At 34.3% G+C, this 19,435-nt stretch overlaps 2 protein-coding genes across 2 annotated transcripts in view; both read right to left on the bottom strand.

The window, feature by feature from the left end:
* Positions 1–608: 608 nt before the first annotated feature.
* Positions 609–3,430, bottom strand: LOC126769905 (uncharacterized). Its single transcript, XM_050488876.1, has 3 exons — positions 3,372–3,430; positions 1,552–1,716; positions 609–1,035 (listed from the first exon to the last, which is right to left on the bottom strand). Exons 2-3 carry the CDS (start codon positions 1,690–1,692, stop codon positions 892–894), a joined length of 285 nt encoding a protein of 94 aa, XP_050344833.1. The 5' UTR covers positions 1,693–1,716; positions 3,372–3,430; the 3' UTR covers positions 609–891.
* Positions 3,431–9,931: 6,501 nt separating this feature from the next.
* The window catches only part of LOC126769895 (uncharacterized), a 52,405-nt gene continuing 42,901 nt past the window's right edge, over positions 9,932–19,435 (bottom strand). Inside the window, exons 3-6 of the mRNA XM_050488855.1 lie at positions 14,788–14,832; positions 14,302–14,481; positions 13,557–13,748; positions 9,932–13,153 (exon numbers count right to left, since the gene is read on the bottom strand). Coding sequence (XP_050344812.1) covers positions 10,926–13,153; positions 13,557–13,748; positions 14,302–14,481; positions 14,788–14,832 — 2,645 coding nt within the window. The 3' untranslated portion in view covers positions 9,932–10,925. The remainder of the gene's footprint in view (positions 13,154–13,556; positions 13,749–14,301; positions 14,482–14,787; positions 14,833–19,435) is intronic.

Genomic DNA, 19,435 nt, shown 5'->3' with positions numbered 1-19,435 from the left:
TTTAAGTTATAGTAATATATTATTTTAAATAATTAATATAAATGTATTTTAATTATTAATAAAAATGTAATTACTGCGTTCCTTTTGATAATAATCGATGGTGTATTGGTATGTTCTATATAGTAAGTACATACGTTTAATGTAATATTGAAAAGTCACGGAACAAAATTTCGTAAAGAACACATATAAAGACATTTTTTTAAATATATACACTAGATCATATTCCTATGCAGGAAATTTTAATGTTTAATTATAATTAATCTTTTGTTCAAATGCTCTTTTTCTAGAATTATTTTTTCACATGCACGGTTAAAGCTTCATGTTGTCCAAACGAATGTAAACTGCTTTATTGTCACATAACACAATTAAAACTAGAATTGGACAAAACGACCATTTATTATAATTCAAATTTATCTACAAACATATAAAGATGTTACAATATCACACTCTGCTTGTACTTGCGACACCAATAAATTAAATATTATATAACAATCGGGCTTTACCCCCTACAATTCGAAACCAGTAACAGGCATGACACTATCTTACATATATATATATATACATATATATACATATATATATATATATATATATATATACATACACATATATACACATAAACATATATACGAGTATTACAAACTAAAGGGTTTGTTTGTTTGGATGCGAACATCTCAGAATCTACCAGAGTCCATTATTTGAGGAAACTTATAGACTACATAACAACACGCTACAACCACGTGAGCAGATGGTCTATATCGTTGCCTCTTGACTAAGCTAGCGTGTTGTATTTAAAGTGGTGATTCCTTTGGCAGGTTCGCAGCTTTAATTATTTGATGTCTTCCGTTACTGGTTTCGAAGAGTTATAAGTTTCTTCTACGACTAAACGATTTATTGCTGGCCAACGTGATCGATCTGAGATTGAAGGTTGTTTATAACCTCAGAGGGCAGCTGGTCGCCGAGGATCTCGAACAGGTTGATTCTTTGGTTGCCGGGAATAGATTCATAAGCTGCAAGCTCTACACCTTCTTGTACCTGAGTAATAGTAAAGATATAGATAAGTATGGGCCAAGAATACATTTCATTAACTTTAAAAACTTCAAAATTGAAAATAAAATAATACAAAAATCTTTTCAACCAATAACAAATCACCCAAATATTATAAGCTTTTACAAAAAATGGGCTTATTTAAATTTAACATCCGTAATCCGTAACAGCCTGTGAATGTCCCACTGCTGGGCTAAAGGCCTCCTCTCCTCTTTTTGAGGAGAAGGTTTGGAGCTTATTCCACCACGCTGCTCCAATGCGGGTTGGTAGAATTCACATGTGGCAGAATTTCAGTGAAATTAGACACATGCAGGTTTCCTCACGATGTTTTCCTTCACCGTAAAGCACGAGATGAATTATAATCACAAATTAAGCACATGAAAATTCAGTGGTGCTTGCCCGGGTTTGAACCCACGATCATCGGTTAAGATTCACGCGTTCTTACCACAGGGCCATCTCGGCTTATATATATTTAACATGTCATGGCTGTAATACAAGACTTACTTTCTGGATGACAGCGTCCTTGGGGATGAGGAAGGTGCTCTGAGCCTGCTTGATGGCTTCCTTGCTGTAGGCAGCACCTTCGCGCTGTGGGGCCGCAGCCACCATCGCCACCACCACCAGACAGAGCACAATGGACCTCATTGTTAATGAATGATATGATAATACCTAGATAAGACATTCGACAATATAAATTATATTTAATACAATTAGTAGACATCCAATCGAATCACGTGTTCGGCGTGTGTCGTTACAAAGTTAAGATAAACCTGACTTATAAATATGTAAATGTTTCGTGACATTCAAACGTTGTAATAGAATCTACAAGATAAGCTTTAACCATTAAATATTATATCCTAATTAAATGACAGCTTCACATGAATAAACCTACTTACACTTAGTGAAGTTAGTGAACAAGTTAAAGGAGTGGAGGTTTAAAAAGCTTCCTGGAACATTGGATCCCTATCTAATGAAAAACAAAGTAAGCTATCGCCCTACTAGAACGACTTAAATAAAAACACTTATAAATTAGAAATAAGATTTACAAAAAAGTTTCCACGGTTATTGTAAGCACAACAACAGAAATAATAAATATAAAAAATATCTTATGCGAATGTTATTATTTATATGTTTCATACAAATAAGAATTGTATAACATAAATTTAGAAGCTATGAACAATCAGAGCGACTCATCTGGATTACGTAAGTCGGAACTGGAGAGCTGATAATTTTGCCGAATGCGTACGAGAGAAAGTGAAGTCACGATCCTGACATGTCTCACGAATTCAAAGTGCTTCGTTTGCCATTCTCTTCATCAATATGGATTGGATTCATTGCTTGAAAGTTCGGCGTTAGGGTGTATGGAAAACGACCCGTCGTGAGTCTGATAATAGAATTGCATAAAACAGTAAGCCTCTTTATTTTTATAAAATAGAAGATTTTATGCGATACTTTTTGTCACTTTGCATGGATACGGTTATCGCTAGATACTTTTATATAAAGTATAGAAATGTTTAGCGCAAATAAACTGTACTTAACTAACTCGACTCTACAATTACTTATAACATATTGCTTATCATTTTACCGCACGCATATTTTACCGCATTACGATTTGTATCAGATTGTTTTTAAATCTCTTGACTCAAACAGACAACCTAGTAATTAAATAGATATTTTTACGCATGTTAAAGTTAAAAAAAAATAACTCACAAAGTCTCTCGTCTTCGTGCACAAAATTAAAAAAAAACTAATGATTTTAAGTAAAATAATTAATAAAAACACAAAAACTATTAGACAACTTCAACTTAAATTAGATTGAACTAAGGATTTTACTTTCTTTATTAATTTAAATAGTGACTTCAAGCTAACGTTGAGCTTCTTATCGTAAGCCCGCTTCACACTGTTACATTTAGGATAATTCTCGATTCGAACATCACTTCCCTTCAAGATTACATAAACGCGGTTATAGATTTGTATAGCGTTATGCGCACGCGCAGGAAATTAACGCTAAAAAACACTTTTACCACTTTGACACTAAAAACGAAAGAAAAAAATTTGAATGCTCATGTAATATGAGCATTCAAATTTGTTTATATTGAAATATGTTTATTGAATTATGTTGTAAAGATGTTTATGGTCAATTTTTAAAGATGAATAATTATACTATTTGAATGTTATGTATAGAAAATAACAAAACATACATTAGTACGGGAAAACACAACAAACACTATAGTTGTCAATGGTTTGGAATATTATTATTGTCGAACATATACTAAATTACAGTAACACTAAACAAGGACTATGTCCTTTGCGTAAGGGCTCACCTGCGAGTCGGCAGTCGTCAGTCACTTGCAGTGCGGCGCGCGCGCACGCTGCTTCCTCATATAGCGCCCCTCTCACGATACTTTCACCGCCCCCGCCCCGCGCCTCATGCCCAGCGACTCCTGCGCAACTCCTCGTCAAATGGAGCTACGAAATATACTCATCTTATATTAAGATATGATAATTACTTGTAATACATGGTAATCGTAAGAATTGAAATTGTGACTAAGATATTATATAGGTAATAAACGTAAACGGATAAATCTTGGGATCTCGCAATTAACAATAAATAAATAGAGTAAATATTATTAGTATATTATCATTTAACAGTAAATAGCTTAAAAAATCAACTATCCTATCAAGAAATTTATATTGTTTATGATTAAGAAAGTAAATACTCACGGAGCAACACTTTTAATTTTTTTTCTAAAGAAAATAGTTTCAAGTAACTTTTACCATAAAAAATCTACTAAGTTCTAAGGTTTATTTAAGTACTTACGTCAAACGATATTGAAGGTCGCTCGGTTCGTGGCTCAGCGCCGATTAAGGATCAAGTCCAATTATTGCGAATCTGAAGTGGATCTCACCAAAATTGATGCACCGATCCCCGATCCCTAGATACATGTAATTGATTTAATGCGTTACGATCAAAAGCGATTATATCAATAAAATTATTTAAAGATGACGTCATCCTTAAATAAAAGTCAGTATATCTGCGACTACTGCTCGCAAGACTCCACTTCTCTTAAGAAAATCTCTATCTTTGATTCAGATCCAGGTCTTCTAAACCAATAACAGGATCATATCTTAATATGCCGCAATGGTCTTTCGAGCCAGAGAATTTTTGTTTTTTAGAAAGCTGAAATTTAGAAAATATTTGTATAAATTAAGCTTAGGTATAAAATATCACGGATCACGATCCAGTCCTCATGTAATCTAGGCTGCAGTGCGACGTCGGATGTAACTAGTTACCTTACAAAGGAGCTGCTTCGTGATGCACTAATTCTATTTGCTCCAATTTGCTACTGCCGTGACTGGCTGTGATAATCCTAAAATAAAAGTAACAATATTTACTTTTATGCTTAAAAGTAATTTAAAAAAGTGTTTCGTAACTGTAGGCTGATTTATTTGTGTCATAATATACATATGGAGACGGGGTTGCTATATTCGTAGATAATTAGTCAGTGCAAAGTCAGGGCTGGTCAGCTATTTCTAACTTACCCTTACATTGCCAATGCACTACTTACCTTGGCAACTAAGTATACCCTAATGCTTGTAGTTACACTGACTCACTCACACTTCAAACAGAAACACAACAATACTAGGTATGTCGGTTTTGCAGTAGAATATGTGATGTGTGATTGACAACTACCGAGACGGGCTTGAAAAACTGATCCAGCAAGTAAAAGCTACCGTAACAGCCTATGAATGTCCCACTGCTAGACTAAGGCCTTCTCTCGCTTTTTTTGAGGAGAAACTTATTCACATACACGCTGCTCCAATGCGGGTTGATGGAATACACATGTGGCAGAATTTCAGTGAAATTAGACACACGCAGGCTTCCTAACGATGTTTTCCTTCACCGTCAAGTACGAGATGAATTATAATAACAAATTAAGCACATGAAAATTCAGTGGTGCTTGCCTGGGTTTGAACCCACGATCATCGGTTAAGATTCACGCGTTCTAACCACTAAGCCATCTCGGCTTTTTAACAGTTAGTAGTAGATAAATTAAGTAAAAGCTAGTAGTAGATGAAATAAGAAAGTTTCCTTGACTTGACACAAAGCTCTAAATTATAAACAACATCTATAAACAAGAAACAAAAACATGTTATGTCATATAGTCTGATTAAAGTAGTCAATAAAACCGGACACATATGTATTTTAAGGCCCCTTGTCGAATATGACGTCTCCAATACTTTCATATGTCAAATAGCATTCTAATCATATTCTAATAGCCGAGGCAACTATTAGGAAACCGGTTTGCAAAATCTTCTTTAGACCTGTCATGTTTTTAGTGTGTGTAAGTATAATTCAAATATTTGTATAATTTATTCGTGATAAATATTTCTAAATTATCCTGTAGCACTGTAGATATAACAAAACTCGTGGGTTCAATTCTGAGTAACAATTATTTCGTAAATTCACAATTATTTATAGTAACTTGCTTGTCGGAAAATTATGTACGACGTTTAATCTGTAACTGAAATAGATGATGTAATAGCAGATCAAGCTCGGAATACTTCATAATAGAAGATAATTGGAGAGAATCAATAATCAAGCTGTCATTGAAATTATATAAGTAGTTGATAGTAGTGTTCATTTATTAATTTTTTCATTTTATATATGAGTTTTTTTCATTTTATATATGTTACTTGAATAAATAAATTATTATTTTTATTATCATTGAATAATACAAATTCCGAACTTTCCGACTTTTACAAAAGATTTACCATACATTGTTAAGATATCGTAAAGGTTTGCGTAAATACTCTCTTGCAATAGAGGGCCGGTGCTTACGGGCACGGGTTACGAGGTGAGTTAGAAAGGCAGAACGTTAATTGTCGAACTTTAGCGGGTGAAGGCGCATGCGTTGAATGTATTTTATGCAACCATCGGATGATTGTTTCCGCAATCATTAACATGATACGGAGAAGTGCCGGTATGTTATAAGTACGTGAGCGCTCGGACGTCGCTTGCTTAAAGAATTTTGTTTATGGGAATCGTTTTCCAACATAAGAAAAACTCTATAATTAGTTGGCCCAAAGTATGACCTACTCTACTTAGATATAATACCATACGAGATATGCCAGTAAATAGAACAATTGAAGCTTTCACTGAAGGTCACCAGTTTGTATCCCGACTAATAAAACTCGGGTTTTAAAGCGCAGTTTGTGCTTATAATCCATCTAATGCTTTGAGTAAGATTAACATTTTGAAGAGCCGAGCCGAGATGGCCTAGTGGTTAGAACGCGTGAATCTTAACCGACGATCGTGGTTTCAAACCCACTGAATTTTCATGTGCTTAATTTGTGTTTATAATTCATCTTGTGCTTGAAGGTGAAGAAAAACATCGTGAGGAAACCTGCATGGGTCTAATTTCATTGAAATTATGCCACATGTGTATTATACCAACCCACATTGGAGCAGCGTGGTGGAATAAGCTCCAAACCTTCTCCTCAAATAAGGAAGAGGAGGCCTTAGCCCAGCAGTGGGATATTAACAGGCTGTTACTGTAAACATTTTGAAACAAAATAAATTTTGGGAAATTGCATATTCAAAACGAATTTGGAGAGATAAACTCTAAATATTTCATACTCCATAAAAGAGAAGTGGTTACAAATATATATTATGAGTATATGGGATCCATTATTAAGATTGGTGTTAGCTGAACTGGGTATGACAGGTAGCTCCCATCCATCATTATTCAAACAAGCTTTCTTGGCTTTGCTGTATTCCATTAAAATGGTTCACTAGCCTACTATGACAATAATTGCAGATCCGAGGGACATACATACATGTCATACATCACATAGATCTTAGACGCTATCGTTGATGACGCATTGATGATGTAAGGAATATTTCTGAAAGTTTATATTTCTGAATAATTTGAATCATCAATCAATGAAACAACATCAATGAAAACAAATTACAAACTTACATAATAATAAGCTAGAAGTTAGTATATTAAGCTTACAAATACAAATGTATATAACCTCTTTTAAAGTTACACCATCATGCCTTAGAAACAGGTTAAGATGCTGAAAAGAGACGGGTTTCGCAGCTTCACTGATAAGAACTAAAAGCAACGGCTTTTTGACGATTATTTGCTTGCAAATTGTTCTTCGTTAAATGAGGCCAATTAAGCTAATGATGTATACTTTCATTTATTAACAAGTCAACTGTCCGGACAAAAACACAATTTGAATTTAGTTTTATTAAGATAAGAATTATTTACATTAAAGCCTTAATCAATATATACATATAACTTTCATTATTATTTTTAAATTAAGTTTTAAAGAAAATGCCTTACTAATATACAGTGAAGTAGAGATTCAAAAATGAGCGAGAGTATTTTCATAGGACACATCTGATCTATCGTTAACTATAAGTGAGGTGTGGCAATCAAAATGGCGTTAATAATATATTTTTATTCTAAATTACTTTTTAAATCTACCAAGTGCACGCAATCAGTGGAGGTCAAGGAGTGCCATGATGACACTGTTTAGCAATGATCCTCATTTGGCCGGCACCATACTGGACACTCGCCGACTTACACTTACCAAAGCGTTACATACAACCTTTCGCTTGTGATATTTGCTCGATTTGTTTATAACAATTAAAATATTCTAAATATTATGCATATTGTAAATTTATATTATACCTTTTTTTCGTATATTATATTAAGTTAAAAACTATAACTGTCAATAAGTTTGAAGATTGATTGCTTGTGTTTAAAGATTGATTGCTTTTTAATTTTTTTATTAACTTTTATAACTGTAACAAATACTATACTTACAGAGTAAATAGGTACCTACAAAAGTAAGAAAATAGCCCGATAGCTTACTTAAGTACAGGAAGATATAAAATTCCTATATTCATTGCACAAATAAATATATGTAGGTGGTGGATTACGCACTTATAGAAAAAATTTGACAGACACGTACGGCGGACTAAGATTTAGCTTCAATGGACTCCACATAATGCAATATGCCGCATGCTTGAAGGATCATGAACCACAATACGTAATTAATAACATACTTAATGGCACAGATTAAGAAACTTTCGTTTTCCGCCCTTTACGAGGTTTTCGTCGTCCAAATACAAAAATACCTTTATGTGTCAGGTGAACCGCTATAACGTCATGTTTGATGCTCTTAATATTATATATTTTAGTAGTTCTTAACATTAACACTTCTTTTCTTATTTTATATAACTATGCACAGTCCAGAACTAAGTGTATAGTTTAGCATGGTTTGAATACTTCCTGTATACGCGGCACGTATTGAAAATAATGACCTTTTGTAAAACTGTGTACCTAACTATCGAACTGGTTTTGTTGTATGTACATATTTATTTATTGATATATAGTAATGTGTGTATATATATATATATATATATATATATTAGCAATTTTAAAAATTACTGTATCGCTTTTCATACTTTTAGTTAAGTTATGAATGTCGCATATTGAACAAAAGTTAATATTTAGCCTGCTTAACTTATTACTGAATAATTCATTAATTCCACCCCAGTAAATACGATAGTTATTATTCTCTAGAACAGAATGCGGCTTATATTTATAGAAAGTTACTTTATTAGAAATAATTAAATAAATCTAATTGAATATTAGATTTATGTTTGTATGGATTTCACAGCCCAATCCGAACATAAACACCGCCAAGATTGGATGCACTGGATACTTATCCAGTGCATCCAATCTTGGCGGTGTTAACTAACACTTGTTAGTTTGATTTCTTGGTTGCTATACCAATGTCTTCATATGTCGATGATGTTTGCTCTAAGGATGATATTGCGGTGGTAGTTTTTAGTACTTATCAAAATATTACTTAACAAAAAGTGTCGTCTAGTCTCAGCCAAGTATTCAAAGCTTCTGGTTGTGTCAATAGTTTGTACCAACGTCGTTCAGTGTCATTGTGAATAAGGGAAAGTGACTTTGTCCATAAGCATATAAATAAAATATAAATAGCAAATAATAAATTAATCAAATGATCTAATTTTCCGTGTGATATCACCATAACAGAATAGAGGCAACTCGTTAGTGTCGTGAGTGTCTTATCTAAAAGAAACTTTGTTAAATGCGTCCATTTTTTCTTGCGGCTTACGCCCTGCGCCGTCCATAATTATAATGTCAAGCTTAATTAAATGCGCTGGAGTTCCAATGTCTAGCATTTCAAAGTACTTACGAAGAATATCGCTGTATACTTTTTCTGCGTCACACTTTGGCATTCTTTCCGAACACACCTTAGAAGTCTCCTCTTTATTTATAGTGACTGTTTAAATTAAATTATTTTAATAATTAGACTTATATTGATTATCAAAATAAGAACTAACACCGGTTTGGAAAAGAAGATACCCTTTTTTATCGCTGGAAAAACGCGTTACGCGTTTCCCCCACGGGAACAGTGGGAGGGTATGTTGTGCTCGCCGGTGTCCAAGGCGCCGAGTTCTCGAACATCAGAATACCAACCAGCGGGGTACCCTTTCCGTCTTAGCTAGGAGCGTCACAGGATCGCTTTCGCATGCTACCGTGACGCTCTGAGAAAGAAGACACCCTGACCTAAGAATGAATCAAACATAAAAGATACACGTATATATGTATCTGACAATAATGTATACAGTATGCTAAATGCTTCTACTAAGAACTAGACAGCTCAGTATGTAATTTGGGGATATGTATAGACATTATTAATTTGTTAGACCTTATGTTGCACGTTAATCGTGCTTCATTGTACTGGAAGTTTAATTAGTGTAAAATGTTATTATTTTACACTGTATGTGGTAAATAAAGTGTGGTTGAATTGCGAAAGAAAACAATAATCAGTCTAATTTGTTTTATTTGTAAAAAAACAATACTTTTAAATTAAATACAAATGAGCACATGCGCTTATTGCCCGGGAAAAGATAAGGTCTTCCGGAGCAAGAAGGAGCATTCCAGGATCTCAACTTAGCAATACTGACCGCGCCGACACTGGCGCTGGACAACCGAACCTAACCTCACTTCGGAGTAACGGAACGATAACTTAAACACAACTGAAATACAATTTAAAGATCAAGAATATACTTCCATATTAGACATTCTTAGAACAATTTGAGCCTTCTCAGGAATAAAATGTTTTTCTCAATATCTGGGTAAATATTATAAAGTGCATAAATAAAGTCTATGTGCATCCACATACACTAATACAACTAGAGCTAGTTCATAAGGTTGAATATTAAATATCAAATTCGTTTTGTACCAAGTTTGTTACATTCGTTCCCGAAGGGGCCTTCCGGTCCGTCGACTAAGGAGCATGTTCTTAGTTCATCCTAAAGGAACTACGTCTATGCGGAACGATCGCGCCGAAGCATTCGTCGTGACCTCGATGTTAGATAATGGCATCGTGGCGTCGAGAGGAGGGTCACAAGTTGACTAGCTTGGTTGCTTACTTATCAATCGTTCTACTCACGTTACTCTCACTAAAATAAATAACTTATGCTAACACGAAAAGCTATTACTTCGTTTATTCTTTTTAAGGTTGAAAGCGCTACTCGCACCCTACCGCTGTCTCAGGCTCCACTATTCTAACGATTATAAATAATTTGTCCAGCTAATACAATTAATAAATTCAACCGACCGTCTGTCATCTACATTACAGTTACGAGTCCAGCTGTGCTACGCTACAGGGACACCAATTGACGATTAATTAATCTGATAATGTTCACGTAATCTATAAACCTAGTAGTCTCTATGTAACTTATAGTTTCAAGAACGAAACTTAATAACTACAAAATGCTGATAAGCTGAGGTTCCGTCGACAGTTCGAGCGGACGCTCACTGAGTCGTAGTGCTCGACGATTCTGTAGACTGCTCCTTCACTGGAAGGGAGGATACATCCGAGGAGCCATTCTCCAATTCTGAAGTGGACTCGTTAGCTTCAGGAGAGTTTTTGTCCTCGCTGGACGTGCTAACATTAACTTCAGGAGTGCTCGTGATATCCTTGGAGTTGACGTTGAAATCGGGAATATTCGTGAGCTCGCTTGAACTTGAGATAGATTCAGCCGTACCTTCTGGAGTTGTAGCATCACTCAACGATTCTTCAGATAACGGTTTTTCATTGCTCTTCTTCATAACAACTTTATTCGGTCGCCTGTTAATTGTCGGCACATAGGATTGTGTTATAATTTCTATGTCCTTTTTATCTGCTACTTCGGTGTTGTTGCCAGTATCAGATACATTATCGATGATGGGCCGCCGTGTAGTTGGTTCCACTTTGTCATTCGGTGGAGCTGAATCTGTTATGGCATCTGAATCATCACTCTCAATTTCTACCACATTCTGCTTGCTAACCATCATCGGAACTTTATGTTTGAGAGGTACTTCTGTAATAGAATTTAAATTCCAGTTTTTATTTTTACTTTTATACCCAGCGGCGATATTGACAGGAATTAATTCTTCCGAATCGGAAATAGTAGTGGGACTCGGCGTTTGCTGCCGTTCTGGATCAACGCCTTCTGTATGGTCACTGATAGATGCAACATCACCTACTAAGTTTATGAGATCGGTCAGAACATTGCTATCTTTTTTACGAGAAGATTCGATTATTGCTGAACTTTTATCATTATTTGACGAAGCTTTGACTAGTTCAACAGCGTCCGTAGAACTTTCCTGTGAATCAAATGATGTAAGATAAAATTCTGTTGTTTCAGAATTGTCGAATGGTTGGTCTTCTTTTTCAGAACTTTTAGACACTGTGATAACATCTTCATCATTAAATAATGACTTGAGAGTGGATGACTCAGTCATTATAAGATTAACAGTAGATGCGCTTAATTTTTCTTTATTATCTTTTTCAGAAACATCATGTGGATTTTGGTCACTAGTTTCTATAGGTATGGAACTAAATTCGGTTTCTGATATTATTTCTGTTGATTTGGATAATGTATTAGTAGTTTCATCCATTTCATTTCTTGTTTGTGTGTCATTAAAGCTCACGTTGGAATAAGATTCTTCAACTTTATCTTGGTGCTCATTTTTAGTGTATTTGGTTGATAAATCTACTCCCGCAATTTCAGTAGGAGAAGATTCTTCGTTCACAACTGCCGTTCTTGAACTTTGCGTCGCTTCTAACATGTCACCTGTAATCTCATCCGATATGAGGGATGGAACATTTAATATTTCTGTTGGAATTACTGACCTCATATTCAACATCGAATTTTCTTTTGTAATTGGAAATTGTGTACTAATTGTTACATCTTTTAAGGTACTTGTTTCAGCAGATGTATCTGGAGTGCTGTCACTAGTAATGGTAACAATGTCTGAAATATAACTAATCGTGGTTGCAGGCGATTCCTTAAAAATTGGCTCTTGGGTCGAAATTGGCACGTTTGGAACTTTGACAATGTCATGATCCATTGGTCCATGTTCATTGTCTAATGATTGGTCTGAAATAATCTCCTCGTCATGATTGCTCAAAACCAAGAAAAGGTCATCTGGTATGGGTGGAAAAGCTGGATTATGATCGAGATCTTCTTCTTCGAGTATAGGTGCTTTTGTGGTTGAAGTGCCTGAGTCCGAAATAGGAGCTCCCATCATTGAAACAATATTAGGAATTTTAGACGGTGACATATCACCATTAATAGATTCGTCAGTTGGAAGACTTATTTTTGATGGAGGCATATCATTTATAGTTTTAATTTCAGATGATTGATCATTTGAAGATAATTCCGGTGTTAAAGACGGAAGCCCATCCTTTAAGTCGAATGTATCAACTTTTGATATTTTATCCATATTGGAGAGATTGTTTTCAGTCGTCGCCTCTCGTGTAATTAGGGGAGATTTTGATGAGGAATATTCAGAAACATCGATGCTGGGAGATGGTAAAATTTCCTTTATCTTAACATCAGTGATAACTGGAATTTCAGACACGGGAGTAATTTCCTTTATTGTAATTTCTGGTTTAATTGGCTCGCTTGGTGGCGATGGAATAGCGCTCGTCTCAACATTATCGTAAACAGGTAAGCTCGGAGCCGAGGAAACCATACCAGGTATTGGTGTACCGTCTGGAAAACACAAAAGTATTTATAATACAAAGTATGTTAACTAAATATTTATACTATTCATTTATTTGTATATGATATCATATGTATTATAAAGAATAACGTAATAATTTCAAAGTGTACTAAATTCATAACATTAGAACTAAGGAGGATTAAAAAGTAAAAATTAAAATAAAGTAACTGATTGTAAAAAGTATAATAAGGTTTCCCATATTGGATCTTAATCAAACTTAAGAAATATGATCACTCACACTTACAGACAATGATCACAAATAAAAAAACTTAATTTTTTCCTCTAGAATATGATGGAATCATTGTGAAAGACTTTTAAGTATTTGTTTGGATAATTATATCTTTCTTTTTATCAAAAGACTTGCGGAGACTACTAATAATATAAACTTCTCACCTCTGACTGGACAATTATCGTATTCCGGGCAGCAGCGGCCGGGCACGAGGCGCGGTTGACAGTCATCACGCACGAAACATGCTATACGACGACACACGACTTCTCCTCCCTGGCAATAACACACGCGGCAGGGGTCCAGTGGATCTACTAGCTTCTCCCCATTGCCGTAGATTCGGCCTTCCTGCTCGCATTCTGTAATTATAAAAAAAGTGTTACACTAATAATACCTCATCAATCCACAAGTATCAGAAATCATTTTGACACTAACTACCAACTAAGTCCTCGCGACTTGCAACTGATTTGATGACATCCTAAAGATGACATCAAAGTAAAAACTAATTGATTAATACATTGTTCATTATACCGTTCACATAGTTAATTGATATAAAAATAGTCGGAATCGCGATAAACATAAAATAAAACGCTTGATTTCATTCACACAATTACATGAAAATATATGGAAACGTTTCATTGTTTTATAATTTACCGGAGCCAATTATAATATGATTATAACCAAAATAAATAAAAATAAATGTGTAAATCTACTAAAAAGTCCAGAACTTTACAACGACAAAATTAAATATAAGAAATTAAAAAGTTTCCCAAACATCAAAACTATTCTTGTCCAAACAATGTTCTCGTTCAGTAATAGTTAAATTGCAGCATTTTGATTGTATTAGGTTGATTTTATATTGACATCGTCGTCTATATAGTTCAGTTCAGTTCAGAAATAGTAATTACTCACCACACTGGTAAGTAGGGCAGCAGTGGTCGGGTCTGTGCAGTGCTTTGCAGCCGGGACGAGGTTCGCAGGTCTGTCTGGTGCAATCAACATAGCCAGCTGAGCACTTACAACGTTCGCAAGGGCTCGTGCCGGGGAACTGATCTCCGGACATATACACTACGTCACCGAGGGCGCAGCTTCCTGAAATATCGAAAATGGTTTTTTTTAATATCATTGATGAGATTTAACTTATATTCTTAATTTGTTGTGTAAAAAAAAATCAATAAAGGATATTGTTAGTATTGAAATCTATCAAAATCATATTTTTTTTAAATTATATTTCTTTTGAAAGTATAAATACAATGATATCTTATAAACATGGAATAAACAATTAATACTATCTAGCAATCTTAGACATTTTATTGTCAAACTGATATTCGATGTATTCTACGATGGTAAAGTATGATGAATGAATGATGGTAGTGAACCAAAACATGCTAATATTACCTTCTTTCAAACCCAAGTCCACGATCGTTACATTCGGCAGAGGACCTGAAAAAAATATTATATGATTTAAAAATTGTCTTATTCAAATTTTTATTTATAATACGTACAGCAGCCATCATTGACGTAGAACGGTAGACGACGATATTTTATAGTGCACTAGTATAAACGAAAACACAGGAACAATCTCTATTCCCTTACTAGACTAGTAAGAGAACTAGTTCCAATGGACGATCGACCTGGGAGAGATCAGGCACAGGACCATCGGTTTTACTGTGCACTTGCGTTCCTAAGCAGTATATACGCCAAATACCTCTCTCTCTCTCTAAAGTTACTACTAAAAATTATTTACAGTAAGCTCCAAACACTTACTCGATCGACCCAGGAGTTGTGCCCGGAAACTCTGAACTGTAGTCGAATATGCTAGCCACTAAGCTAACGAGGCAGTTTATATAAATATATAATATAATAAAAGCATACATACTGTTTCCTAGCGAAATATTTTTGCATCAATATTACAAACGACCCTAGATCTAGAAAACTCCTCTTACTACTTTCCCAAAAATGAAAGACGGCTCTCATCCCCCCGGGAACACTTACGTAGAGCTTGAATAAGTAATGAGGTTATTTATACGATGCGAGTCTAATCTCTTCCCTTTTACCAAATTCATGTGTACAGGAAAATTGTTTGTCTTCCATTGAATGTTTAGTATACACTAATACCAGGGTTGAAACGTTTCGAGCTAACCCCTGTAACGCGAATAAAGTGAATATTTCCTTTACACATCGTCAAGGCATGATTTATGCAAAGGATTGGGATGAAAGAGATTTTTGGAAAATTCATTTTTCACCCCTCGCCCGTTCTTGTCATCGGACAAATGATGCAAACCCTAGCAGGAAAACTATTTCATGTTAGAGCGCTGCGTTATTTTATATAAAGCGACGTTTAATGAAGCAACAGTTTATTTATGTCTCGATTGTTTTATGATACGATTCTCGAAATCAATTTTACACTTAATTATCGAGAGGAAACATTGTGTAATTACAGGCACAAGGGATAAAAACTTAGGTCCCAGGGTTGGCGACGCATTGGCGATGTTTGAATCGATTAATATATCTTATACTGCCAATTCTTTTCTGAGCGCGGTGATTATCAATTACCATTATTTGTTCTATTTTCTATATAACTTATTAAAATAAGTGTTCACCGTCAGCTGCAACGTAAACATTGCCATCTCAATACGTATTATTCCACACACTTACGCCTCGTCTGTATTTATACTTCATACTATTCAAAATCAATTTAAGGAGAACTACTTTTTAGATAAATAACTTCAATTCAAATTAGTATATAACTTGCTAAAAACTATATTATAATATAAACATGAAGAAAACACATAAATAGCTCATCAGTAACACGGACGGGCGGTCAAGCGTGAGCGGCGTGCAATGTCTATACATATGCGTGTGTTACGCTGCCATTAATTGCGTAACCTACATTATTCATTTATAAATAATAGTAAATAAAACATTTCATCTTGCTATATATATAAATATTATAAAAAAAAGTAATAAAAAAGTAAGAAAGGTATTACATACAAAGAAACAAAAAATATACATAACATACAAAATCAAATATACGACCACATAATAATTATTATGTTCGAACCGATACCATAGGACAAGAATATATTGTACAGATAAAAAATATAGATCAACGAATTATAATAACATTATATTATATACAATATGTATTGCTCGACACTCACCTGTCAAGTTCACAGAAGATACAGATATATTGGCCTTAAGTTGAAAGGGATTGCAAGTGAGCAACATGGAGTAGCGAACGCATTGTTTAAAATTAAAAAAAAAAAAATTTATCATTTCACAGTAACATGATAAAGGCTCTTACTGTACACATATATGAATACATCATTGTTCCATCATTCTCCTAAACGTAGAAATGAAACAATGAGTAAATACATAAATTCGATTTGAAATATAATTATACTGTGTAATTTTTACTAGATATTATAATAGTATGTAATAATAATTATCATTACGAAGAAAATTTTATAGTCACTATGTAACAAAAGAACTAAAGTTTATTTGTAATTATTCGAGCCGGTTGGCGTGGTTGGTAGAATACTTGCCTTTCACGCCGAAGGTTATGGGTTCGATTTCCACCCAGGACAGACATTTGTATGCATGAACATGTCTGTTTGTCCTGGGTGTAATTATCTATATAAGTATGTATTTACAAAAGAAAAAGTAGTATATGTAGTATATCAGTTGTCTGGTTTCCATAGCACAAGCTTTATACAAGCTTAATTTGGGATCAGATGGCCGTGTGTGAAAAATGTCCCAGGATATTATTATATTTATTTATTTGTAATACCTATAGGCATATGAAAAGCATTTATACCATATGGTCTCATAGTGCAGTGGACGGAAATAGAGCCGTTCCGCCCGAACCCGCTCATGGTTGTCTTAAGAGGTGACTAAGAGATTTATTTGTATGAAGCGCTTCTATTAACACATCGACATTCTAACAATATACAGAGACGAGAAAGCAAAGGGTTCGAATTATAGTGAGTATAGAAGAATTATGAAACATTTTATTTTAAACCGTGTTGTAAGAAGCAAGCAATTACTGTTTCGGAATAATTTAAAATATATTGTCTACCCACCAACCTGCCTTAGAGCGGTGTAGTTCAAATACGAAGAGTCCAAGCCCAGAAATTTCATAGGCTGCTACTTTTACTTTACCGTCAATACTATTATTAAGTTCATTTTCTCATATATTTCTGTATTGTTACTAAATCTTACTAAAAGTAACGCTTAAAAATTTATATTTATGAACAGGAGATGAAAATTGTCCGTGAAGAAATAACGACGCAGCCGGAAACAAAAATTAAGCCGACGGGAAATTATTCAGGATGAAACTCCGGCTGTGAGCCCTCATTCACGCAAAACTCGCAGTCTCTTTGAACAAACATAAGATTTCGTCATTTTGTCTTTGTTCAAGATTTATTTATATTTATATTCGGAAGGAATATAAATATAAATAATTATTAAATTATATTCCGATGAATAAAAGGATCATCTGATAAAATAAGCGTACACACGGACACTACTAGAAGACCTGCCTGAGAAGATGCTGTTATTACACTGGCTAACTCAATCTCCTAAAACGGAACAATTATACGAAGTACTATTATTTAATAGTAGAATGGGTTAGGCGCTGGTGGGCACCAGACAGGCCTGCACGTAACCTTTCCACCGGTGGGAAGTTAATCTCAAAAGTAACTGCATAGAACAGATAAGATAGTGGGTTGAATTCCGACAAGAACGATTGAATTGTTATTGTTTTATTATATGTTATTTAATTAGTGTTGTTTTATAACAAAATGTAATATACCAATCAAATCGCGTCAGAGCATGCGCGGATTTGGTTTTTAATACTTTGTTTTGGCGGAATATAAAGCCCCTGGCCAATAGCTTTACTCGACGGATGGTCGTTTCGCTTAGTAAAACTTAAAAAGCAAATTATTTTCTTGCATGAATTCCCATAACCATAACACGCTATGCATAATAATGCTATTGATTTTGACTGCTAACACTTCTACTCTAACTAAGTATAAACATATTGGTTCAAGTGAATATCAATATATTTTCAAATATATTTATATCGAGCATTGATAATCTCTTGTGCCGTCATTGTGTGCACGTGTCGCATATACCATTACTTCTTGACACATTATTATTATAATAAACAGATATAAGAAGAATTTACCTTATGAACGAAATTTATCAATTGTACTGTTGTGTTCCGGCGTGAAGGGTGAGTGAGCCGGTATAACCACGGGCACAAGGAACATAACATCTTAGGCTTCAAAGTTGGTAGCGCACAGGCGATATAGCAAGGAATGGTTAATATTTCTTACAGTGCGAAGTATTTCTACCCTCTACAATAAAAAGTAATAATAACAAAACGACTTAAATTAACTCTTAACCTCCAATGGCCAAGTAGTAACCACGAAGATCTTCCGAACATCGCAGATACAACTCTCGGTAAACTTTTACCTTCTCTAAATATAAATATGAATTTGTTGATCAGAAACAGTTACGAAATGGTTTCCGAAGTACTTCGTGAATATTTCGAAATATGTTTCAGTTTCGTATTTCATAATCGGTTGGCATAACACCAGACTATCGCATTACGGAAAAAGCCAACGCCAACATAATAGCCGGTAGGTACATAGCTGTAAGTTCATAAGGATTAGTACACACGATACAATTAAATATAAAAAAATATATATTTTTCATCTAACTTGACTGATATTAAATTCAGTATTTAATTATGAGAAATCTTAATGCCTAATAATAATTATTAATAATTTACAATTTCTGTAATTTATTGTGCTTGAAATAAATTTAAATGAGTGAAACACGCAACTATCGTTCTCCTAAATGTTATCTAAAAGTATATACACTGAAATGCTAAACAAAACATTTGCCAATTGCTTACATAGTTTTATTTAAACTAAAGAAAGTTTCATCGGACTGATTTGTCAAATTACACTTGACAACTACTTGCTTCTGATATATACCGAAATTTAGGAAATCAATAAAACAAAATATCTCAATA

Source organism: Nymphalis io, chromosome 8 (assembly GCF_905147045.1).
Source record: "Nymphalis io chromosome 8, ilAglIoxx1.1, whole genome shotgun sequence".
NCBI classification, from domain to species: domain Eukaryota; kingdom Metazoa; phylum Arthropoda; class Insecta; order Lepidoptera; family Nymphalidae; genus Nymphalis; species Nymphalis io.
The sequence above is the reverse complement of the archived record's forward strand: the minus strand, read 5'-3'. Positions and strand labels throughout refer to the sequence as shown.

Bases quoted from the DNA above. Each gene is read 5' to 3' on its own strand.
- LOC126769905 (XM_050488876.1), bottom strand. From the start codon at position 1,692: ATGAGGTCCATTGTGCTCTGTCTGGTGGTGGTGGCGATGGTGGCTGCG. The intron at 1,036-1,551 runs GTAAGTCTTGTA...ACTATTACTCAG, and splicing joins AGGACGCTGTCATCCAGAAA to GTACAAGAAGGTGTAGAGCT.